The following is a 26,545-nucleotide window of genomic DNA, read 5'->3' on the forward strand; positions in this document are numbered from 1 at the left end:
GGTATTGAAGTTCAACTTTGAAGCTTCACCGATGAGTGATGACCGACCCTAGTCTAATGTTTATCTGGATACTCTCCATCTTCAGTCTATGACCCTATGTTATCCCTCCAAGGTTCGGATTATCCTTCATTTCGGATTGGTTCATAGACATTGAGGTCTATTTGTGATTTAATACCCGGTGGATGCTGAAATTTTTATTTATTTTAGAACCAAAGTAAAAAAAAGGGAATCTCCTTTCTTTTTTTATTTTATTTTGTTATTGCAAGAGTGAGCTGTTAAAGATTGCCGTTCATTTCTTCTTTGTCTCCTTTATGATCTGAAAGGTTCACTTTCTTGTCTGTGGACTGTGGGGGCAAAATTTTCCCTTCTTTTTAACACTTTTTGTGTAGGCTTGATGTTAGGGTTTTAGAAACCAGAAGTTAAGTTTCTGTAGGTGAGTAACATTACGGGCGTTGTGGTTCGGATTTCTTTTTTTTTTTTCTTTTGATTCGTGTGTTCTTCTTCTGTCTGTGTATGGAGGAATGCTGCAAATGACGGGAACTTCTTTTGCTTTAACCCCCCGCTTGCCTCCATAAAGCTGCCAAGATTATTTGTTCCTTGTTTAGTTCTGCAAGAAATTACAGCTAGTATTAGTTAGTCAAACGAACCTTGGCTTTGGTTTGAAGACTTCTTATTTAAGTTATCTAGCCAATTTTACTTGCATTGCCTGGTTCGGGGACTGTGAATTGGAGGTTCCTTACTTCCTCTCCTTTCGGATTGGACGAATTCTCGATAGATTTTGGGGAATCTAGTTTACCTTGTCGTTTGTTGGACATGGATGCCAAGGATAATGGCGATTTGGGGTTTCGACGGAGAGGTGGTGGTGGTGGTGGGAGTGGGAGCATTTTCAATTGTCTTCCTTCGGGGATGTATGCTACTCAGCAGCAGTCTGAGAATGTTGATGGAATACCAACGACTTCGATGCCCATCTCCATCAGCAAATCCTCCGATGTGGTGGACTCATTCTTGGGTTCTGGGTGGGATCCGTTTGTTTCGCAGGCACAGAATGTCGAATTCAAAGTTTCTTCAGCGGCTTCTTCCCATTCCAGTCAGATTTCTTCTTCTCCTTACTCCGTTGGTTTTCTGGAAACTCAGGGAGTCAGTGGCAGCTCCCACTTTGGTCGGTATCCATCAGATCATCATAGTCTTGTCGGCCTCACACACTATGGCAGTGGGAGCTTCTCAGAGATGGTTACTCCCTTTGCCCTGACTGAGGATGATGCCCAGATAGTTAACAGAGAGGGCGGCACCGATAAAACCTCAGTGACTTCAAGGAATGGCTCTACTTTTCCAGAAGATCATCACCGTATTATGGATGAGGGTGCTGGGCGCTCTTCGCCCAGTGGGAAGAAAAGGAGAAGGGGACCTGAGACCCAACCTAAATTGGATTCCGCTCAGGTAAGCTGTAATTACATGCTCAGTTTCTTCTTTTTAGTTAACCGTCACAATGTATTTGCTTTTTGTTCGATTCCCTCTTTCCGAATTCTGGTCCTCTCCATTGTTCTAGGGTATAGAAGCTGAGGGGAAGAAGGATGTTTCGGAGGAGATGTCTGAAGGTTCCAAAGAGCAGGATGAGAAGAAACAGATGACTGAACAGAGCCCAGGTGCAAATTTGCCTGATAAGCCAACCGGTAAACAGGGTAAAGACCGTTGCCAGAAAGAAGAAGGTCCAAAAGAAGAGTACATTCATGTCCGAGCTAGACGAGGCCAAGCCACCAATAGTCACAGCCTTGCTGAGAGGGTGAGTTCCCACTGTAACTCATTGTTCCATTGTGACAACAAATTTCCTTTTAGGTTTTTCTAGAGTTCGAACTTACAGCTCTCACTCAATGTGTAGGTGAGAAGAGAAAAGATTAGCGAAAGGATGAGGTTTCTACAAGATCTCGTTCCAGGATGCAACAAGGTATTTCAAGAAGTTCTAAATTCTGGTAGTGTTCTTAGATTTTGTGAGGATTTCTAATTATATTGATGTTTTCTACTATTAAAGATTACTGGTAAAGCGGTAATGCTTGATGAGATTATCAACTATGTGCAAGCGCTGCAACGGCAGGTCGAGGTATGCTATTCTGAAACCTAAATGTAGCCAGAAGTTACTTTACTTTGCAGACAAGGAAATTAAGCTTATGATGATTTAGCATCTCTTTGCATAGGCTTGGATCACTAATTCATAAAGAACTATAGAACTGTTTATTTGGTAGAATACAACATCAACTTCCCAAACTTCAACAAATTAGCTCCTCCTAGGACTCTGGCTTGTGGTCTTCCAGTTGAAGATCAATAGAAGAGTCCCAAACTGTTATGGCGGCAATCCATTTTTTCGCTTATACAATGGAAGAATGGGATTCCCTCGATAACTTTATTTCTTAGTTCGACACCTGGGCTGTGTCCATGGTTCAAGGAATCGGCAAAGAAATAGCCAGCCCCGATCCAGATCCATCCCACTTCGAATCCCTTGACCTGGATCATCCAATCCTGTATCCATGCTACTTCTAATCTCTGGCAATCTACAGAGGCTTGTCTTCGATTGTCATGCAAACTTTTCTTCTTTTTTATCTCTATGTCCCAATGAGGCTCTTTGGTCTTGAGCTCATAGTGAGATTGGATTAAAACAAACACCACGAAACACAAACAAATAAAACAGAGCAAACAAAGATGACACAATGATTTAACATGGTTCACACACCAATGTGATTTGCTACGTCCATGGGTGAAGCTGGAGATGATTCACTATGTAATGAAAGAAAATATTATAGTGGAGATCTCTCATCTACACCCAAAATGGCGGCAACAACTCTCCCCAGAAAACCTTAGCTCGAAAATCCCAAATCTGACTTCTCACTTGCTTACATAACAATATGGATAAACATATAAATACTCCTCCAAACAGGTTGATCCCCGGGTCGGGTCAAACATCACAGACCTCAGAAGAAAAAAAAATGCCACCAAAAATTTTGGAGTGGGCAGATCTTCAAAACGGGTATAAGACTTCGAGACACACATAACATTGGAGAGACACCGAAAGCTATTGGTGAGTCACCTTCCCCTCTCTCTGCAACTCTGTCGCTGTGCCTCTCTCTCTCTCTCTCCCTCCTGTCTCTGTTTCTGCACTACCCTGGGGCTCACTCGGCACCGGAGAGCTCTGAAGAAATGGAAGAGCTTTAATTTTTGGAATGCATTGCAAATATAATGCAATATGATATGGTATCTGAACAATGCCCATGAAGGAACTGTTCCAGCCAGCCATGTTTAGTGGTGGGAGGAATGCTGGCCACAGACATGACAACTTGGTCTGCACTACAGAGGCACATGATGAAGACCATGAGACTCACCACCTTCAATCTCTCCAGCATATGAACCCCACTTTCCCATCACCAGGTCTCCCGTCTCCACCTTATCTGCCCTAGTGTTACGGACAATTCTCTCTGGTCTTCTATCCTTTGCTGCTGCTTTCTTCTCTTTTCCCACTTCATCTCTCAGCATCATCAGATCCCCTGTTTTGACAAAACTCTGAGCTTTTGATCTACGGATCGATCTCAAACACCTTGCATCTCCTCTTGAAGCTACGATGCAAGTGAGAATTCTACTGATCGATCTCATCTATTTGTTCTGTTTGCTACTTTGCTTTTTTCTTCAGGGAAGCTGATATGATCTGGTCTCCCATCAATTGCACCATTCAAACTACAAGAGAAACCAATCACTCAATTTCTTCCCCATTCCCTTCAGGAGCTGCAAAAGAAAGATAGTGGTCAAAGTTTTGAGGAGAGAAACATTTGATAATAAAGTGTCGTGCCATCACGCCAAGTGTCCTGTTGTTTGGTCACTCGCTTATTTTGTTCCGATGTAAACTTCCGAAATCCCGTCCATATTTCTTTCCTCATCTCTTGTCACCAGTCCCTTTCACTTTCTTAAGTGATAAATAATCTCACACTGGGTCAATGCTGCTTCAGATGCTACCAAGCAAATTTGAGGTTGAGCATACAGAGAAAGAGAGAATGAGAGATTGACCAGATAGAGAGTCCATTGATTGGACACGGAAAGAGTAGCTTCCTTTTTCTGCTGATTTTATTGTTGTAGCTGCAAGTTGTGGCATTCATCAATGGTAGGAAAGGGAGGAGACCCCATACAAGGAGTGGTTCTGAGAGCCGTAATCCACGACATATTTTTTCCAGAAAAAAAAAGAGATCTCATCGGTTGGGAAAGAGTTATTTATTATTATTATTATTTTCTTTTAAATTTTAATGACTGATTCCTTGGGCGATCCAATAAAATGGATCGTTGGGTAGAATCAGCCAATCTAGGCCGATTCTGACCGATCCGGATTTTAATTGTCAGAAACCAATTCTGTCCCTGATTCTGCTTACTTAAACCATGGCTGAGTCTCGTTCAGAAGACAAAGATCGCTCACTGGTTGAATGCTTCACTAAGCCATATGGTTTATTGGGTTGGGGGTGCGTTGGCTAAGGTTATGCTACTATTGCTTGTTATGTTAGAGAGTTATCCTCTTCTCTAGCAGGATGTTTGATCTTGCTTTTGTTAGCATGTACTGGTCATTGGTTTATTTTTCCCCACTCTTGTAGAGGGGCAATTTCTCTTATGACATGTTCCATTTACTAATTTTTGTCTCATCCTCTCCTTAAAAGACACTGATTCTTCGATTTGTAATTTCTTCATAGCTACTGAATTTAATAAATCAGCAAGGCATATAATCTTTTAACTTATGTTTCTCTTAATTTTTTCCCCTTTGATTAAGATTTGCTGATTCCTTGTTTAATTTTGCAGTTTCTGTCAATGAAACTTGCCACTGTCAACCCAGAGCTCAATATTGACATAGATAGGACTCTATCCAAAGATGTAAGACTGATGTAGTGCTGGTAGAACTATACTTCTTAGACAATGCTCTTTCTTTGAGTTTGTTCTGAATCTCATCTCTGTTCACTGCACTGTAGATTCAAGGTGGAGGTTCAGCTGTTCTTGGATTCAGTCCAGGAATGAGCTCTCCTCTTCCCCACCCACAAATAGCTCCACAGGGAGCCTTGCCAACCGTTCAGAATGTGAACCCCCAGTTGCACTCTATGCTTCAGGTAAGTCGAGGGATCACCTCGTTTTGATCACCTTCTCTGTGGGAACTATTGATTTTAGGGATTTACTTATAGGTACCAAATGTATGGGATGACGAGGTTCAAAGAGCCATACAGTTGGGATTTGTCTCCAATCAAAATCTTGACAGTTTGGGCAGAATGGTAAATATCAGAAGCTGTTTTGATTATTGCAAGCCTCTAGTGTAATTTGTTCATGGATCTTGAAAATTCTTTTGCATTTTGCAGGTTTCATGAAGGTAGAGCTATAGATGTTTCTTCCCAAAAGGCACATCCCTTCTAACAGAAGTCCTTCAATGGGCCAGCTAATTGAGCATTTCATTTCTCTCTCTTTTATTTAAAAAAAATTTCTTTTAAAGATCTAGCATAATTAAGAAAACGGGGGCGTATAGAACTCTTCTGAAGCTGTATAGTCCAGCTCCTACCGTTTGTTCTTCGAATTTTAGTAGAAGAAGGTGACTTTGATTGGCTCAAACACTGTGTATAGCAGTAAAGCATAGTTGACTGAGTGAGAGAAGATTTTTTTTGTGTTTGTTACAGAAGAGATTGTGCATGTAAGAAGCACTTTTGTATTTAAGGAGGAGCTGTAACTGAAAGATTGTTTATAGGGTGCATGAAGTTGGGAAAGATGGGACTTAGCTGTCTTTCATTTTTTTTCTTCTCTTTTATGCTAATTGGACTGAAGCTTTCTGATTGAGCCAAGGGATTGATTTGAATGGAATAAATATTCCGTGTCCTGAAATACCAACCCCCATTCTGTTGCAAGAAAATGGCCCACGTGTTTCTTCTCTGCGAACGTAGAAACATAGCATTGAACTGGGTCTCTGGCCAGATGCAGCTCCATTGGATTTCGTTTTGTTTCTTTAAACCAGTGGGTCGACCTTCATTTCAGTCAAATGAGGTTTCTTATAAATGTTTTTTTTTAACTGGTCAGCATTCAGTCCCAAACATCATTATTATAACTATTCTATAAAATTTCTTGGGCATAAGAGCAGCTCAAAAACAGTCCGAAAAGAGGCCTAGCATTAGCATTAGTTACATTTGAAGTTAATTATAGTGATTGGCAAAATGAACACGAGACGATGGATTTTCAGCCCCTTGGTTCTGGGCCCAGATTCATGGATTTAGTTCAGAGTATTGGATCAGGTATCGGCCAGTTCCGCTGTATCTGATGTTTTTACCCTCAAAGATACCGATACAAACTCTTTTTTACCATTTTACCTGTGTCTGTACCATACCATTGATCTGGTATCGGTCGTATATTGGTATCAATATTGTTGTTGGCCAATACTGATATGGATCGGCCAATAAAACCTATCCGACACCAATCCTAAAACCCTGGCAGATTTCTTCCCAAGCAAGCCAATAATCCGAGGCTCAAGAACCTGGAATTGACCATATTATTGGCCTCCCTTGTTTCCAGTCAGAAATTGGCCCGGGATCAGCTAAACCCCTGGAAATTGGGGTAAATTTCATGGATTGTCTATTAGCTTACCCACTAAAAAGAGGAAACAAGCTAGAACAAAAAATGAAGGTTGAACATAAATCATGAGTAATTCAAAAAAGGATTGCAAGAATAATCCCGAAACGGGATTTGTCTGGGCTAATTGTAATTTGAATCAAACAAATCACCCGATCTAATTCCGTTTCCTCAAACCATGCATTATATGATAGAAATCAAATTTGTATTCTACGCACCAATCTTCTGAAAATCCATTTATATATAGAGAATGAGGTAAATTTTGGGCGGAAATGTATGAGAATGCTTTTCCCTATTTAAGTTGACAAATTATCAAATGGGTATTATGGATTTTATATGTAAAATATGGTTTATGACCTTATGTGTTAAATTATTCCATTTTTTTTTTTCCTTCTATTTTTCACCATTTTTAGGATTGTTAATATTTTCATTTTTATTTATTATTATTATTTTTTGATAATTATTAGTGTCCAATTTGGACGACTGGACCGGGCCTGGATAGCCCCTTGGATTGGGTGATTCTAATTGGGATCGCCAGCCAGCGGTCTCTAAGATGCTAAGTTTCAAAGCCTTGTTGTCTGCCTCAACCCAGCCCACCCCAAGCCCAAGTCGCCCTTACAAGTCTATAATGGATATGAAGGTTTTAATTTTTGGGGCTCATTGGGAGATAGTCATAACTCATGCGCCCCACCCCAAGCTAGTCTGTGTGTGTATATAGTGCCATGGACAGCTTTGGTTTGGGGGTGGGGGAGTAGGAGTAGGTTCAATTTGTGGCAGGGACAATCGGGGGTTGAGAAGGCTTGGTAAGTAGAAATAGAATAGGGTTCATCATTTGGTATTTTTATGGAACAAGAGATGTCCGTAGGTGGTGGCTCACACTAGTCCAGTCCACAGGATCATGGATACGTTTTTTCACTTGGTACATTACCCCATTTGAAATTTTTTAAGAATAACGAGTAAAAGGCCGGCAATGAAGGTGTGTGATGAAAGGAAATGAAAGGTGAGTGAAAAGTGGAGGAAACTGGAAAAGGTAAGAACTAAGGAAAGCGTTCTTCTAAATGGATACTATCTGTATCTATGAGGGTGTCAGGAATGAGAGTGTTAATAGTGAGAGTGAGCTCTATTTATGAATCTACCTATCTATCTCTAACTACACAGTAATACATAAAGAAGAAAAAACAGCAGTGTAGTGTCGGGTAAGGTAAAAGGGTGGGCCTACACTCTACAGCACCAGCATTGATTACGGGAAATCGGGAAGGTTTGGTTTGGGATTAGCTGTAAAATGGTCAAAGATCCGGTTTGGTCAATGTGATCAATTAGTTCTGACACGTAAGAAGAAATATCTGTCCTCCCTTCCCTCCATGGATTACCCCTAAAAATTAATCACGGGACGAGAGGACAAAGTCTTGAAGGCTTTTGAACCCATGAGGTGATGAGGGCCACTCTCTCTACTCTCTCTTAACTCTATAAGCCCAACCAACCAACAAAGACAATGTCCCATGACCTTTTTTAAGAGACAGAGACAGAGAGAGAAATCAGAAGAGATCAGTAGACCAGAGATGATCCGTTGAGTTGAGTTGAGCTTGAGAGGCTCTCTCTCTATCTATCTAATAAAAGATTGGGGATTGCGGGATTAGATTTGTGATATTGACAGGTCTCGCCCCTTTCTCGTGGCGCCTCCCGTACGTACCCACCCACCCACCCAGGCTGTAAAATTATCTGTTGTCGGGTCACTTCCAACTTCTCTTCTCTTCTTTCTTTCTTTCTTTCTTTCCGACTTTTATTACTTTCAACCCTACTACTATAGCTCTTCTACTGTCTTGTTCCAGGAATGTTCCATCGTTTTCTTTGGCTATAAGGCAATCTCATTTCACCTCATATTTCAACCTACCCCCCCCCCCCCCTCCCCCTCCCCCCTAGATTGTAGAACTACAAAGCTTAACTTTTTGTACCTGTTGAGAAGTTGCAGCTTCTTGCTTTGTTCATGTTGTAGGAGGTTTTATTTTCAGTATACTTTGTCAATTATATTTTTATGGGATTCTCTTATAGTTCCTTCTAATCATTGCTATCTGTAGTGAAATATTACTTTTCATTATTTACCACTTAAGAGTACATGTGTTTTGGTTTTTTGGCTTTTCGTGATAAGGAATACACACGAGTAAAATTCAAAGTTTTACTGAAAATAGCCCATGCGATAGAGACCCAACACCAAATTCAAAGTTTTAGTAAAATTATACAAATACCAACAATTGTAGATGAATGTTAACAAAAAAAAAAAAACATCTTTTGTAATTTTAACTACATCCGCTACTCATTTTAAAGCTTAAATTGTAACAATGAGATGCAAAACTAATCCTCAGTCACATAAGTTAATTTATGTATTTGTCGTGTGACAAATGGTGAAGCATTATAATTCACTATGCATGGGGACAGGAAGAAAACCCTTTTCTTATTCATACTTTTTAAAGTGTCAAAATAATTTGTGATATTATATTTTTGTCCTCCTAATATAACACATTTAATTGTTAACTTTACCAAGGACGGTGGATTGCAGTGGCAGACATTGTTCGGCTAGGATTTTTTTATCTAATCGAACGGTAAAAAAATATGCTAGCATGGGGAGACATGGGAGATTCTATTTTACCATCTCAAAGAAAAACCTTTTCCCGTATTTTATTTGGACGAGATTTACAATGTCATGCATGGGACGAAGCAGACAAAGACGATGATATCAAGGATGGAGTCAAAGAGTGAAGTGGATAGGTGAGAGAGGCAATAGCGCCGGTAACGGCGGTAACGGTGTCAATTTTGAACCAAAACCAACCCATTAGAAAGTGGAATCAATCCACCTAATAGTTTATTGGTCCGATTTTAGATCTATCGATAAATTATTGGTCCATTTCCAGATATACCAATTAAGTTATTGGTCTCTCAATAGTTCCAGAACCGATAGACCAATTAGGAACCATTGGAATCGAAACAAATTTACATCCTACCCATATATATTATATAATTTTTAAGACTTAAAGGTTATGAGAGCTAAGGTCAAACCCTTTATTTTTTTAATGTTTCATTTTGACTAGTACCAATTGTCTCATATACTATTTCACCAGTGATTTAGTTGTTAATTTAAATGTTCATTTGGGAATGCTAACTTAAGAAAATACCTTAAAATAATCTTAATTTATGAGTGTGGTGGTGTTCGTACTTACTAATTGAATACAAAACAATAGGTAATATGGATTAGTTCCATGATTTGGAGGAAAAAAATGATGGTGGGTTGCATATCTCATGTGAATGACAGTAGTATCTTATTATAATATTATTAAATATGTGTACGGAGCATTTGTTAGGAATTTTTTTTTATTTTGGACTGCTTCGAACTGTTTAGGAAACGGAATCAGGCCACCCATTAGTTAATGGTCATTGATCTCATGTTTGGAACCGATTAGCTTATTGGTTCGGCTCTTGTCTAGACTCTTTAGGGCCGAAACTGTTAAGGAACTAGACCAATAGCCCAACACTTGACCAATTGACACCTCTATGCACTGGTCGTCCGTGCATGCATGGTTACTACTCTTGAATAATTATCTCCTCTAGTTCCCTGCCCGGCCAAGAAGATGATGATGATTATTGATTCGGTTTTGATCTTGACTCCTTAGGGGGCCGAAACCGTTAAGGAAATGGGCCAATAGCACAAATTGACACCTCTAAGTGCCGTCCGTGCATGCATGGTTACTATTTTTGAAAAATTATCTCCTCGAGTTCCCTCCCCGCAGGCATGGTTACTACTCTTACTCAGCATTGCTCACGAGAGAAAGAGACAGAAATGCAAAAAGAGCGATGACGGTCAAGAAGATGATGATGATGATGAAGAAGAACCATAAATTGTTGTAAAACGTTACAGTCCATCCCATGCAAGAAACCTGCTGGTGGGGGGGGGGGGGTGGGGCAGTGGGGCTCGCTTCTTGGTTCGACCATTGTTCCTTCTTGGCCGGAATTGACGATTACCAGTGGATATATATAATAAGTTGATAATTCTTCCTTGCAGAAAGGAGATAGATCTACGTACTTCTTGTGCAATTGCTTGCGTTTTACCCATTTTAATTTTGTTCTTAATTAATTAACACGAGCGAATGAGGGAACGATGATGCTAAATTAAGTTTCCAAAAACTGGTCACAATAGAATTGGATCCATCATCGTATTGTCTGGACGAAAATTTGGTGCTACACTTCTTTCCTTCTACAAACAAGGCTGGCAGTCAAGAAAATAAGATGCTAGCCTTTGGTAACAGGAACATTCCTGCTTCCTGCTACTTAAGTTTCCAGTTCCAAAAAATATTTCTACCGTATAGTCTTTCAAGTTTCCAGTTGGAAGTTGCAATTCGTGTTATCATTAAGGCCTCCTGCTAATTCCTAATTCCTGCATAGAAAGGGACTCTCTCGTCTCAAGTCTCAAGAGCGGCACTACAATCTGATCTGAATATCTTTGTTTAAGTCAATCTCTTATCGTACATTCATTCCACTCTTGCCATTTCTGTGATAGAGTTTCCTTTCGTGTAGGATTCTATCATACCTTATTTAATTTCATTATAATACCCTATCTTCAAATTGGTTTCAACTATCAAGAGCCAAGAGAGAGAGAGAGAAAAAAACAAAAAACAAAAAAAAAAAAAAGGGAGAATATTTGTCTTGTCCACGGTCGGCCACTCAGCGTTGATACTGAAATTTGTTAGCCAGGCAAGCAGGTGAAGCTGATCGAAGAGGAGACTCTGTGGAGAGGTTTCAGAGAATTTCAATTTCACCACCAGATGGTCTTACCAACCAAATGTTACATAACGTAACGCCGATGGTGGCTCAGGGCTACATTTGCCCGCTGCATGCGCTAGCGCTGACATTACTACCGAACATCGTCTTCTTTTGCCCTCTCTCTCTCTCTCTCTCTCTCTCTCAAATCTCAATCGTTAATGTTGATGATGCTCATCGTCTTTTTAATTGAAGGTAGGTGGAGGAGTGGAGGACCCATTCCTTTGTGCACGTGATTCCTGTGTGAGTGATTCTCTCTCTTTTAGCTACACTGGAGAATCACATGGGCCCACTCCATTATCAAATAGATTCTCAACCTTTCTTTACCGTCTGTTTACTATTATTTGTCTATATATGTATTGACTATTGCTACAGTAGTTACTGTGTTGGACAGAAGTATACAGATTTACACTGTGCTTCTCTGGCCGGAGCGCTGGCTATCGAGATCCTCTCCAGCGCACTTGTGCGCCGGACATCGTGCGGCTGGGGGCTTCGATCCACACCACCGCACACATCCCGATGCAGTGGCATGTGGATCGAGGCCTCCCCAGCCGGACGATGTGCATTGGACATCGTCCCACGTAGGAGAGGATCTCAATCCGAGCACTGGGGCTTCTGATCCCGGATCTAGTACTGGCCAGGTGTCACTGCAAGCCAAGGTACCTCTGATAATATGCTAATTAACCTACCCACATTGGGTCTCAAATTAACTATCTCAATACTCTCACGTCCAAATGGATATACAGGCTGTTTTGGCCCATTTCCATGGAGATTAACAGCGTAGTTGACTTCTTGTCCCAGAGGACGTTGTCCACAACGTGTAGAATTTCTGGGCCAATTTTCTCTCCATGGTTGTCTGATATTTGTAATTCAGATATCATGTGTCGTTCATGTTTCAATAAATAGCTTCTTTTATAGATATAATAAAAAAATGATATATAAGCCCACTTAAGAAATTACATACTAACTACTTGGTATTTTTCATTCAAGGATAAAGAACGCTGCCCGGTTGCATGGCCCGTACACCTGAGTGAAGCCAATTAGGGGACACACAGGAGTATTAATTAGGGGAATTTTTCATTTTATAGTGGGGAGGAGGGTGCATAGTTTTAGTGGGTGGACGGTATTTGAACATGTATCCGTCAACCAAGAAATCGATACACTATTGGCATGGATCAACCGTATCAGACAAATTTGCCCTTGATTCTCCTTTAAAAATGAATTTTTTTTTTTCATTTTACCCCTTATCCGTACCGTGTCACCGATATTGGCATAGTATCAAGATCGATCACTTGCACAACCCGTTTGACAGTTCCCCTGAGTCCAAACATAGTTCCCCTGAAATGACAGTTCCATCCACCCCCATGGTTTGAGGTCTCGATATCGTATACTATGCCGATACCCACCCACCTACCTTCCTTTTTTAATTATTAGCTTAGTATTCTCTAATTTTTATCTCTTTGCAACCTCAAATACTATAAAAAGAAATAAGGAAAATATTCTCTAAGCCACTAGGGTGGGGGCACGGTAGCACCTCTATGTCTCTCCTCCTTATATGAAATAACCTTGTTGTCCTCCAATGTAGGATACCGTTTTACCACACTTCATTGGTATACTTCTCTATGTCGCTTGTTCAAAGAACCCCCTCCCATCAAAATATATTCAATTCTACCACTTTCTCAATCCACAAGTACCCTTCACGCTTATGGGGAAGCCTTTGGATTTGAGCAATTTTTTTAATATGTTTTAGGGGAGAGAGATTTCCCTGAGCAAAGGGTATAGGGCAAAGCACCGCAATAGGTGAAGAGAACTAGAGCTCATCAAGTATATGATCGAACTGAAGAAACGGATGGGATTATAACTCTATTTTGCTCCCAACATCTTAACCGTTCTCCTTTTCTAGGCAATGTCGTTGGTATACTATTTCTTGATTCTTGACAATTATGAATATAAACCATCAATTTTATATTTCATAGTACGTGATGTGTGGGCAACTATATATTTATGGTCACATATATAAGTAAAAGAATGACAATGTGACCCATTCGGTAATTGAATATCATGTCAGTCAACAGAATTCACAGAAACGTTTGAAACAACAACAATAAATTAAGAAAGTGTTAACAAAACAGGTTTGTGGAATAATGTTTGAATGATCAATGAAATCAGTCAAGTGTTTTATTTATAATAATAATAAAAGAGATTACAAAGAGAAACACTATTCACGACATTGTTCATGTGAACAGTTTCACATCCCTAATTACATTTCTATCCTTGCTCATAAATACATAAATAAAAAATAAATAAAACATCCAAAAGACTAGAATACCCCCATGGTATTCTGGTGTACATAATTTAACACTCCCCCTCAAGTTGGTGCAAATATATCAATCATGCCCAACTTGACTAGAATGGGATGGAACAATTTCCCAGATGATTTCCTTAGTGAAGATATCAGCAACCTGATCAGTAGACTTCACAAAGGAAACACAAATTGATGAGCACATTTATGTGTGAAATCTTAGGGCATAAAACATACATTTTACCACATTGGACAGAGTTACTTGGTGCTTTCTTGTGCTTTTCAGGTTTTAGGTGAATTCTTGTGAAAATGGAGGAGATGATGCTAAGAAAATATTTTTAATCTGTTTAGAGGTGTTAATGGCTTGGATGCGTAGCCCATCGAGTCAGCTTCGCAACGGTTCAAATGGCACATGATTCCGAGTTGAAACGAAGAAGTTACAGCCGTTTTCGTAACGAAGCACGAAAATGGTCTACAGGGGTTTATTTGTAATTATTGACAGTCGGCCGGAGACAAAGTGAAGCAAAAGTTTGGATTCCAAGAGCCTTAACACAATAACCAGAAGTTATATTTCCTGTACCCGAAAGATTCCATTTGGAGGGCTCTAGACAGTCTAACTTCAACTTGAGATATCTTGGGCTCCCAAACTCCAAATTGGATGAAATTTGGATCTATTTTGGGTGATTTTTCGCAAGGAACACAATGGTGAGGCTTATATAAGCACCCCATGCTCTCTGTTTTATGAAGGACAGAATGGGTATTTTATTTATTCTTGAAGGAATCCTAGTCATCACCCTTACTCTCTCTCTCCTCCAACTTCTCAAGGGCACTTCTAGAATTCTACTTGGGATAGATTTATTTTGAAAGATATTTTCTCACCTATGGAAGATTGAAAAGTCAAAGATGCTTTGATTTTATTGCTTGGAGAAGATATCTACAAAGAAAATGAAGCACTTATTAGAATTGAAAGTTTACTTTTCTAGAAATAGAAGGTGTATGTAAACAATCTTCTCTGCTTCTTTCTATTTTTTTCTTTTTTCTTAGGATTAAAGACATTGTAAAAGAAGAAGGAGAAGAGAATATTCTCTTTTCTTAGAGAATATTTCTCCTACACTTCCCTCTTCTCTCTTCTCCTCTCTTCCTCCTATAAATACCCCTTACCCTTTGGGTTGTAACAAGTTAGTTTTTTAGTTAAGTTTTTAGTTAGTTTCTAATTCAATTTTTAGTGTAATTTTTAGTTCATTCACTTAGTGAAATTTCTTCTCTTCTTCTCCTTCTAATTTGTGATTTTTGGCTTTTCTAAATTCTAGTTTGCTTTTAGGATTTTTAGTTAATGGTTATAATAGGTTTAGTTTAGGCTTTGATTTCAATTTAATTCTTCAGTTGGATTGTAATTTCTTAATTCTAGTTTAGGTTTTAAGCCTTCTAGTCTAAGTTATTAAGTTGATGACAAGACTTGAAAATTTAGAAGAGGAGGCCATGGTAAGTTTATGCAAGTATTCAAGCTTTTCAATTACATTCATGCAAGCACATCCAGGTTTTACTAGCTAAACTCTCATTCTCATTCTCCATCTCCTCTATCTCTCTCTATCTTCTTCTTCTTCCCCTTCTATTCTTTTATTTTAATTTTATATGGTTGTGGTTTATAGATGCATTATTATGCCTTTATTTCTTTTTATGTGGTTAGTATGTGTGGCTGCATTTTTTATTCTTTTCAATTCGTTTTAGTTTGATAGGTTAGATGCTCCTGTGTTAGGACGCCGATTTAATCCCTTAATTTTGTTAGATGCTTATGAGTTAGGATGCATTGATTTTCGTTAGTTTAATTAGTTTAATTTAACACTTTAATTTGGTTCACTTTGCATTACTTTTCAGTTAGTTAAATAGAGTGGCGTATATCTCCTCATGTTTGACTCGTAGCTACGATTGACCCGTACGCTTGCGGTTTTATTTTAACTCAAACACAAATCAACCATTCTTCCAGTTTTTCCTTGATGAAATGTCTGTCTACTTCAACATGTTTAGTGCGATTATGCTGTAACGGGTTGTGTGCAATGCTGATTGCAGCTTTGTTATCACAGTACAACATCATGGGAAGATGAACAGGAACACCAAGATCTTGTAGCAAGCCTTTCAACCAAAGTAACTCACAAATGCCATGTGCCATAGCCTGAAACTCGGCTTCAGCACTAGAACGAGCCACCACATTCTGCTTCTGCTACGCCAAGTAACCAAATTGCCACCTACAAAAGAACAATACCCAGAGATAGACTTCCGATCTACAGAACCAGCCCAGTCAGCATCGGTATACGCCTCTACCCATAGGTTACCATTAGGAGACAGAAGAATGCCTTTTCCAGGAGCTGACTTCAAGTAGTGGAGAATCCGAAGAAGAACCTCCATATGAGAAGAATAGGGATCATGCATGAACTGACTCACAGTACTCACAGCAACAGTAATATCTGGACGAGTGTGTGAGAGATAAATCAGCTTTCCCACTAGGCGTTGGTACCGGCTTTTATCAATAGGTTCACCCTCCTTTTCTTTGAGACGAACTGTAGCCTCCATAGGAGTATCTAAAGGGTGACATCCTAACAGACCAGTTTCAGCCAACAAGTCTAGGACATACTTCCTTTGGGAGAGAAAGATGCCTTTAGAAGATCTGGCAACCTCAATCCCAAGAAAGTACCGTAACAGCCCTAGATCTTTAATCTCAAATTCCTGCCCAAGAAACCTCTTCAACCGGCTGATCTCATCCCCATCATTACCTGTAACCACAATGTCATCCACATACACTATAAGAACAGTGAGCTTCTCACCAGCCCTCTTTATAAAGAGAGTATGATTAGCATTACTTTGCTTGTAGCCAACAAATGTCATTGCTTTGTAGAACAGACCAAACCATGCTCGAGGTCACTACTTCAGCCCATACAATGATCGCTTCAATTTGCACACCTTGCCTTCATTATTGTCAGAAGAAAAACCTGGTGGAATATCCATGTATACCTCCTCACAAAGTTTCCAATTTAGGAAGGCATTCTTCACATCCAACTGTTGGAGATCCCATCCAAGATTAACTTCACACGATAGTAAAACCCGAACTGTATTCAATTTTGCAACAGGGGCAAAAGTCTCCTGATAGTCAATCCCATATATTTGGGTGAAGCCCTTTGCAACCAAACGTGCTTTATACCGATCCACAGACCCATCAATCTTTCGTTTGACCACAAACACCCACTTACATCCCACTGGTTTTTTTCCTGGAGGGAGGGTTACAAGATCCCAAGTGTTGCTTTTTTCTAAAGCTCTCATTTCTTCCAACATAGCTGCCTTCCACTTTCCATCTGTATATGCTTCCTGCCAGTTTTTAGGAATAGGAACAGAAGAAAGAGAGGACACAAATGCACGAAAAGATGGAGAAAGAGAACTATAAGAAACAAAGCGAGAAATGGGATGCAGGGTGCAAGTCCTAGTACCTTTTCGATGAGCAATAGTTAGATCGGAAGGAGAGGTCTCACCACAAGGAGGAGGAGGATATGACTCCTGGGTTGGCAATTGGATAGGTATTGGTGCCACAGTGGATTGATGCTGCCCTCTGTTGGAGTGTCTCTTGTAAGTGATGATATTAGAGTTGTCAATTTTCATTTGAAATTCACTGATGGTTCTCTGGACTGGAGTCAACTCCCCCTGACAATGATCATTACTACCATTATTTTCTACATACTCCCCCTATAAAGGAGTCCCTACAGATGAAGGGACAGCAGCCAAAGGAGGCTGGACAGCAGTGATAGGAGGCTGGGCAGCAGTGGTAGGAGGATGGGCAGCAGCCAAAGGAGGAATTTCAAGGGGAGGAAACACAAGCACATCTTCACTGGAACCAGAATTCTTCCCCTGAAGATGTGTAGACTGATAATAGGCAAGACTTTCATGAAAGACCACATCCATACTGACCAAAGTACGACAAGAAGGAGGGTGGTAACACTTATAACTTTTCTGGGTTGGAGAATAACCCAAAAAAATACACCTTAACCACGAGGATCAAATTTACCATGAGGTTTAGTGTCTCTGGAATAACACATACAATCGAAAATTTTGGGAGGAACCACAAAGGTGGAATTCCCATGTAAAATATCGGCCGGACTGCGAGAGTCAAGAACACGAAAAGGCAACCGATTAATAAGATAGGTTGCAGTAAGAATAGCATTCCCCCAATATTGGGAGGGAACATGGTGCGAAAACATCAACGCCCTGGCCACTTCCAACAAATGTCGGTTCTTTCTTTCAGCCATACCATTTTGGGCTGGGGTATCAACACAATTTGTCTGATGAACAATCCCATTATTAGCAAGGTATTTCTGAAATTGAGTCTTTGTATACTCAGTCCCATTATCACTTCTCAAGACTTTGAGAGTAGCATTAAACTGAGTTTTGACCATGTTATGGAAATACTGAAAACAAGAAAAAACTTGACTTTTGGTGTGTAAAAGATAAACCCATGTGTGTCTAGAATGACAATCAATAAAAGAGACAAACCAACGGTGATCAGAAATCGAAGTCTTATGATTGGGGCCCCAAACATCAGAATGTACTAAGTGAAAAAGTGAAGAACTCCTTTTATTAGAAATAGAATGAGTTGAACGTGTCTGTTTGGCCAGAACACAAGCCTCACAAAAGAAATCGGTCTTATCACAATGTTTGACCAAAGTAGGAAATAAAGATCTTAAGATGCTTAAGGGGGGGTGACCTAATCTAGAGTGCCACTAATAAATTTTAGAAGATACTAAGGAATTCTGATGTAGTGGTAGTAATGGAGGTGGAGTGAGACGTCCATCGTCAAGCAGGTATAGGCCACCATGCACTTTACCTAATCCAATCGTCTTCCCAGAGTCCAGATCCTGAAAAACACAATGGGAAGGAAAAAAGATTACTTTGCAGTTAAAATCACGAGTTATACTATTAATAGAAAGAATGTTAGTAGTAAAATTTGGAATATATAAAACATTGGACAAAGGAAGGGAAGGAGTGCAGTTAATGATTCCTTTTCCAAAAATGGAGGAAAGGGAACCATCAATCTCCTTGACTTTGTCTTTCCCAGAGGTAGGAGAATAACGATGGAAGAGGCTAGAGGACCCGATCATGTGATCTATAGCTCCAGAATCAATGATCCAAGGATGGGAAGCTACAGAGGCATAATGACCACCAGACGAAATACCTGACCGAGGAAAGTGTGAACCTGAAGGAGTAGACAAAGTGGCAGTAGTTGGTGTAGTAGAGGCAGCAGCAGTGGAAGACTTTAGCACACGTAGGAATGCCTGTAAATCCTCCTGAGATAGGCCAGTATCAGTAGTAGGGGCTGCAGTGACAGACTCAGAGTGATTGGCCTTGGTTTTTGGTTTTCGCTTGGCAGCCCGTTTATCTTTAAAGTCAGCAGGCTTCCCATGAAGTTTTCAACATTTGTCCTTGGTGTGATAAGGCTTATGACAATGCTCACAAGTTATAGTGCCTATAGTAGTACCACCCACAGAGAGAGTGCCAACTGGTGTAGAAGGAGCCGGTACAGTAGTCTGAAGGGCTGATCTGTCAGGGACAGAAGAACACGAATTGGGTCATACTCAACATTCAACCCAGCCAAGAAGTCATAGACCATGATTTTATCCACATGTTTCTTATAGGCAGCCAGATTAGTAGCATTATCAGGTTGGTAATCAGAGAAGTTGTGGTCCAACTGTTGCAAAAGATTGCGCAGAGTAGCATAACATTTAGAGACTGTTAAGTCCCCCTGAGTAGTATGAAGAACCTTCTTCCTGAGTTCATAGACTTGTGCATCATTACCAAGTTGTCCGTACGTTTCCTTACAGGCTGACCAAACCTGAGAAGCTGTATAAAAAAGGAGGAACCCATGTGCAATGTCCGAAATCATAGAACCAATCAAATAAGACATGAGAACACCATTGTTGGCAAGCCAGCGAGTCAGGCCAGCACCTAGGGCAGTAGGCATGAGAACAGTGCCATCAATGTAGCCAATGAGACCACGGCCAGCAATAGCAAAAGAGGCTGACCGAGACCACAATAGGTAGTTGCTGCCATCAAGTTTGATGGGATTGGGCTGAAAAGTATGATAATCTGATTTTTCATGTCCAGGTTGATTAGAAGTTGCAGTGGAATCAGCAGAGTCACCCATAGTTGCAACAAGGCTGTGGAGAATGAAAAATCAGCAATTACACCAAACCAAGAGCTGAAATCAAGGTCGAGTAGGCCAATAGGAAGGGCAAAACAGCTCCCAAAAAATCAGCAGCAGCAGAGAGATCCCTTCCACAGAGATCGACAATGTCAGGGTTTTGGAAGAGAACCCGAAATTGGAGATCAATGTGGTGATGGGGATCCAAAAAAAATTGACGAAGAAACTTGATCGAATCTGTCCAAGAACCTATAGAGGATGTCCTTGATGAAAAGAAGAAGCTCCAATAAAAAAACAGCAGCAAACAGCCCAATTCCCAAAAATCGATACTGATCAGGGTTTTAGAAAACCCTAAAAAAGAGGAATCGATTGGGAGAAGGGGTCTTCAACAACCAAAAAAGGCTTGAGGGCAGCTGGTCCAGATTGCAGATGAGTGTCCAATATGTAGAAAACTAGCCTTGATCAATGGTAGTGGCTAGGGCTTCAAAATTCTAGAAACTCTAAAAATCGCAGACAGGAACCAGCAGCAATCGAACCAAATAAATTATCTCATAAAGGGGAAAAATAGAGATGGGAATAGGGCAGCAACTAGATCATATGATCACCTCTGTAATGCTGCCCTTAGGAAGGGAGGAGAAGCAAAGGGGAAAAAAGGAGAGAAAAGAAATTGAGAGAAGGGGAGGAAAGAAAAAACGATAGGAAGGGGGTGGGCTTTGAAAACTTAGATTAGAGAAATTTTGACTCTGATGCCATGTTAACAAAACAGGTTTGTGGAATAATGCTTGAATGATCAATGAAATCAGTCAAGCTCTCTATTTATAATAATAATAAAAGAGATTATAAGGGAAAATACTATTCACGGCATTGTTCACGACACTGTTCATGTGAACAGTGTCATAACCCTAATTACATTTCTACCCTTGTTCATAAATACATAAATAAAAAATAAATAAAATACCCAAAAAACCATAATACCCCCATGATATTCTGATGTACATAATTTAACAGAAAGAGAGATAGACAGTCCCCGTAGCCTCTCTCTAGCTACTCTTCCATTCAACTTTTGTTTAGTTGATCACACCTTCACTGAAGCAATATTCTTTTTCCACTATTAATGTTGCAAACCCTTTTTGACCTTCCCATTCCTTCCCTGTGCGCTGTGACCTCTTTTTTCCAATTAAAATTGGCCATGATCTTGTAGCTGTTGGTTTGTTCACCTTTATATATGCGTGTCTTGCTTAATTCTTGCCTCTTTGTCTAATCAAACTTGTTAATTTCTTCATCTGTTTTGGATTGTTTGGATGTGAACATGGGTTGTTCACAATCTTTAAGCTGTAGAGCAACTCACCGAATGATGATTGAATGGCCCACCCACCAATTGCTGCCTCCATTTGCTTTGTTTAAGCTCCATGCGCTGCCAAAAACTGACAATCTCGTCCACCCCAAATCAATCTTTAAGCCTTGTTTCATTACACAATCTGCATTTAGAGCTGGCCTTGTCAACTTCCTCTTCTCCTTTACAACCCACAAAATTTTTTATAGTCTTTTGACTTCTGAGGTAATCAAGGAGATGTAGAACATGGACTACTCTTGGAGTTTGATGTCTTGTATTATGTGGCTTACGTAAGTGGGCTGAATTCGATGGGCTGACAGGCCCTCAATGAATTAGTGAGATACATGTAGGAGTTCAGAGGTGGACACTCCTGAGAATTTTTTTTCTTATAGAATATCGCTATTTATTGTAACGATGGTTCTTTTTCTATAAACAACAATCTAAGAGGGAAGTGTGAGGACGAGGAGCAACTGCAACTCTATTTTCCATTGATATTAAATATTTTGATAAACTACTTGTATTATTTGATTGTGTTATTCTTTATTTGTAATTTCCATTCTTTTCTACATTGTTTTAAGTTGTCACTGTTCTACATACAACAATCTAGATCAACCATACATTGAACTCATAGACTCCAAGCCTATTAATCAGCTTCTTCTCCACCTTCCTGTTTCTCACCGGTTAGTGAAGAGATGACCATGTGAATTTAAGAGTCTAAGACCAGGGATTTAGTAATAATTGGCATCTGGATATGATACCGATCCAGATCGATCCGTATAGGCTGAATTTGTCCCTAGTCTCTATACCGACGTAACCGACCCTTCAAAACAGGATCGGCATATCTGATGCCGATTCCTTGAACCATGGTCGAAACAATGGTTTAAACATAAAGTACAACTGAAGTGAGATCAATTATGGCAATTAAAGAAAAAAGGCTTAAAAGTTAAAACTCAACAAAAGAAAGTCTTCATTTCGGGGAATCTAGCTAAAACCCTTTTTGCATAATGAGATGGAATGTCTGCTAACTTTGGAGAAAAAGAGAAGAGATTTGAAGATAGATGGGGTCACCCTCCTCCACCCCCCATATTACCAAAATCATTCCACAGAATACAATCATTACTGGCTGGCTGGCTTCAACCAATTCTGGAAAATCTTTCATCCCCAACATGGGCTAAAAGGAACCCGCCCAAGACATTCAGTTTTTTCAAGCTTTCGTTAAGACAGATTAATGGTCCCACCTTGACCTTCTTTTAATAATCCCAATTTTCATCCACTTACAGCCTACGCATAGTTGTAATCCTCTCTCTCTCTCTCTCGTTCTGTTTGTTGCTCTGCCTTTTTCTTATTTTTCCCCCAAAACATCTGTCGACACTTGACACAGCTTTTTTAACAAACAGGAAAAAGCTCAGGTATCTGACCATGCGGCAGAGCCAGGCATATGAGCCATTGCAATTGCAGGCCTCAGCTGGGCTGATGGAATCCAAGCATTCATGGTGGCAGTGGGGCCAACGAGCTTCGATGCCGCAGTAGATTTCGCAAAGAGCATAGGGAGCCCATTTCTATCTGGGCTGCCTTCTCTGGAACTGCTTAAGCTGGTAACCAGAGACGATGCATTGGACAAGTAGGTCCCCTGTTTGGCCGAATCGTCTACACCATGATCAATTCCAATCAGATCGTGTAGGGCTCCTGAGAAAGACGGGTTCCTGTAATTCATGGGTTTCTGATCGATTGGTTCAACACAAGTGATGGTTTGGTCGGAGGACTGATACATAACCACCTTCCAGTCTGCGCAGTCCCCAGTTTTCTCTTGGGAGACACTAGCTTCTGCGATGCTGTTCTGAGCTGAGGCAGAGGCAGAGGCAGGGTGATCAACAGCAAACTCTCTCGATTCTGTATCTTTGTTTCGCTTGGCAAGCTCTCCAGCAAGCAATGTATTGCTTGCTGTGATTCGTTCAACGTCATATCTTGTTATATCAAAGTTTGTGACTGCATTCACCCCTCGGAACTTGATTGCTGCGATGTCATAAGCCTCAGCTGCCTCTTCCTGGGTGCCTGAATGAATATTCCTTCGATTAATTAGTTTTTTTGCAATTGGGTTTAATGGATGTGTGTGTGTGTGTGAGAGAGAGAGAGAGAGAGAGAGAGAGTGGGGTAGAACTAGCGCTTAGCTTTACAACCAAGCATTTTTTTTTATGGGAATCAAAACGAGACCATCTCTGTTCTGCTTTTTTCCCAACATTTAAGAAGAGACTTAAAAAAGCTTCAACGTTGCTAAAAACCAGCCCTGTACTATTATATCCATCCTAAAGTGGCTGATGAACAGCCTTATTAATAAAGCACCACCGAAGACTGAAAAGACAGTCTTGTGAGATGTTGGGAGTTTATGGTTTAGAAATAACAAAAAAAAAAAAGCCCCTTTAAACGCGTGCTTCAAGAGCATTGTCCGCTCCTGGGGTCAGCTTTGAATGTAAGAAGAAGAGGATAATTGAAGAATTACAAGGCATACAAATACTAATAAATCAGGACAAGAAACAATTTTTTTTTTTTTTTTTTTTTTTTTGGTTGAAGACAAGAAACAATTCAGATTTAGGAAATTCAACTTTCAAAAACTCACTGAATGTCCCGAGATAAAGGTCTTTGTTTCCTGCAACCCTGCCAATCCGAGCTTGCCACCTCCCATGCTGATGATGTCTGGAAAAACCATAAAAAAAAAAACAGCAGATCATTCAAACCAAACGAACTTTATTCACGGACGGAAACAAACTAAGGGATTTTAGAGAAACCCAGTAAAACCTTGTTACTCCACGGTACATCGAAGCTCCCCTCGAGAAACCGCTGCTTTTCCTGAAAGTTTTGTGATCCCAACAAAGAAATAAATAATTATTAAATGTGCCACTGAAAAATGGAAACGCGATCATCAAGCATGAAACGGAATGTTAAGAGGCAAATGGTTACCTTCTCAAGTGAGCAACATATTCTTGCCTGCTCATGTTCTTCATTTCTTCCAGTTCTTCCTGATAATTTTCCAGCTATCGAAGTAACGGAAAAGTTCCATTTCAATAACAGAAAACCATATATAATCTAATGAGCTCAAAATTTTCACTGGGTAGAGAGAGACTGAACCATACTTGGAAATTGATGTGGGTAGAAGGACCCCAATACTTGAGCGCCGCTAGATCATAAGCTCTGGCAGCTTTCTCTTCCATATCATAACCCCCTGCAATCCACAATCCACAGTTAGAAAGAATCAAACTCAGGTTAAGAATAGGTTCCAATAATTCCTTAAAGCTTGTTCAGTATTACGGAAAGAGGCTTACCCAGATAAACTGAAGAGCATCATTTGATTTATCAATGGGATCCCCAACAATCAAGAACATGACAAATGAATATTTATATCATTAGTAGCAGAGCAAGGCTAAGAACACAGAGGTTCAAAGAAATTAAATTACAACAGAGGACGGAAAAGGATACCTCCCAACTCCCAAGAGATAAAATCAAATAAGGGGAGGGGATGTTTTTGTCTTCTGTATTTACTAACCTTGCCTTCCTTTCCGGGTCTGCCCTTCCTTCTTGCTACTATTATCCCATAGATGGGCTTCATATCTACCAGTCCATCTATGCCTGAAAAGGACACGTAAACAAGGTTTAACCAAGAAAAAAAATGGAACCGGCGAACAAAATGATTCTCCAAGAAAAGAAGGTGCTGAGGCTGACCTTGTAACGCCTCTATACTGAGAGGTTCTCTGTCCAAATGTGTCAATGGACTTCCTATGAACAGGTTGCTTTTGACCCACCTTTCCAGACCCTCTCTTCTTTGTTTCCATGGCCATAGATTCAGTTCCAGTCGGAGAAATCTGGTGTGGGGCTGTTACACAGCTTGACTGAGAACCAGGGCTCATGGACAAGCTCAGAGGCTGCAAATCCCCATAGCCCATCGGACCAACAGACGTAGTTCCTGCTCCATCTTCACTAATGCAACCGGTCATTTTACGTTCCAATGCCAGGTTGGTTGAATACTGCCTAGCAACCCAAGTCTTGAGGCCTGGTATTGCATCTTCATCCATTGGAGGGAGCTGAAGTCTGCAATCTGCAAGATGTGCTTCCTTGGGTTCATTCTCCTCCTCCTCCTCCGCCAGTGGTGCGTGGAACATCTCATGGCCATTTAGTCCAGAGAAATAAGGGTGCTGTTGAACTTGAACTTGAACTTGAATCTGCTGCGGCTGTTGCTGCCTAAATGGTTGTTGGAGAAAGTTGTGTCTGTTGGCATCAGGTTCTGTGTTTTGTTGGTAATACATGCTGTCCAAACTGAGAGCCATGGCTTCTCTTTCATTGCTTCCATAGTGATGGTTTCCCATTGATGCACCACCTAAGAAGTCTTCGAGCTTGGGGGATGAAGTTGGCACCATCCCTTACACACGAAGAAGAAGAAGAAGAACAACAACAACAACAAAAAACAGTGTTAATAAGGGGATTCAGAAATAGTGCTTCAATGAAAGCTAAGAAAAGAACCCAAGAGAAAGAAGCAGACCTTCAGTTTGTGACCTGGTTAAAGCTTCCATTATACAAAGAGAACCATCAGACTTCAGTGGCATTATGGGCAAGTGAGAATAGAATCCACCATTTTCTCCATCAACCCCATAACAGATTCCGGGGTTGTTCAAGTGACAAGGAGCAGGAGGAGGTAGGAAGAAGCTACTTGGAACTGCAGTAGAAACAGCTGCAGCGGGAGGGTGTGTTTGACTATGATTGGAATGATGATGATGATGATGATGATGGGATTCTGGACGAACCTCAATGTTCATGTGGGGTGAGAGAGAGAAACCTAACCAGTTATTGGCGTTGCTGTTATCATTATTCATGGACTTCATCGTCCTCTCTTTCTCTCTCTAGTCTCACCCTCCCCCACTACTTGAGATTCTTAGCAGGATCTCTCGTGCTGCAAGGCAACTCAATCATTGGGAAAGAAATTAACTAATCATTCCAAGATATCTTGCTTCCCCTCCGCTTGAAAACTGCTTCTTTTGTTTTGTAGCAGCAGCACTCATGGAAGAAACATATCATCCATGAATCAAATAGCTCCTCAATCTATACACTTACTCACACAGCGGTCTCTCTCTCTCTCTCTCTCTCCAAAGCTCTCTTAAGAAAAACAAAACGATCGAGAGACCCTTTAAACTAAACAAAAAGAATTAGTTCCAGCAAACAATGCTGCTGGGTATGCTTCTGCATTCCATAGGGATCTGTGTATGTGAGAAAGACAATGTTTTTTTTTTTTTTTTAAAAGCTTTCCAGATCTCCTTGGATCTGCACT

At 40.4% G+C, this 26,545-nt stretch overlaps 2 protein-coding genes across 3 annotated transcripts; one reads left to right on the forward strand and one right to left on the reverse strand.

Annotated features, from left to right (window-relative positions):
- Nucleotides 1-183: 183 nt before the first annotated feature.
- Nucleotides 184-5,883, forward strand: LOC122662541 (transcription factor bHLH74-like). Its single transcript, XM_043858196.1, has 8 exons — nucleotides 184-1,437; nucleotides 1,547-1,780; nucleotides 1,877-1,942; nucleotides 2,027-2,095; nucleotides 4,819-4,890; nucleotides 4,986-5,120; nucleotides 5,193-5,279; nucleotides 5,364-5,883. Exons 1-8 carry the CDS (start codon nucleotides 814-816, stop codon nucleotides 5,370-5,372), a joined length of 1,296 nt encoding a protein of 431 aa, XP_043714131.1. The 5' UTR covers nucleotides 184-813; the 3' UTR covers nucleotides 5,373-5,883.
- Nucleotides 5,884-22,173: 16,290 nt separating this feature from the next.
- LOC122662410 (AP2-like ethylene-responsive transcription factor ANT) lies at nucleotides 22,174-26,304 on the reverse strand. 2 transcript variants are annotated; one of them, XM_043858034.1, is made up of 10 exons: nucleotides 25,763-26,303; nucleotides 25,360-25,642; nucleotides 24,949-25,281; nucleotides 24,773-24,855; nucleotides 24,552-24,560; nucleotides 24,363-24,451; nucleotides 24,190-24,263; nucleotides 24,028-24,078; nucleotides 23,849-23,925; nucleotides 22,174-23,286 (listed from the first exon to the last, which is right to left on the reverse strand). In XM_043858034.1, the coding sequence occupies exons 1-10, from the start codon at nucleotides 26,100-26,102 to the stop codon at nucleotides 22,640-22,642; spliced, it is 1,986 nt and encodes a 661-aa protein (XP_043713969.1). In that variant the 5' UTR covers nucleotides 26,103-26,303; the 3' UTR covers nucleotides 22,174-22,639. The 2 variants fall into 2 exon arrangements, with proteins under 2 accessions (XP_043713969.1, XP_043713968.1); XM_043858033.1 differs by having other exon boundaries at nucleotides 24,949-25,642; nucleotides 25,763-26,304.
- Nucleotides 26,305-26,545: the final 241 nt, after the last annotated feature.

The sequence above is a fragment of the Telopea speciosissima genome, chromosome 5 (genome assembly GCF_018873765.1).
Source record: "Telopea speciosissima isolate NSW1024214 ecotype Mountain lineage chromosome 5, Tspe_v1, whole genome shotgun sequence".
Lineage (NCBI taxonomy): Eukaryota > Viridiplantae > Streptophyta > Magnoliopsida > Proteales > Proteaceae > Telopea > Telopea speciosissima.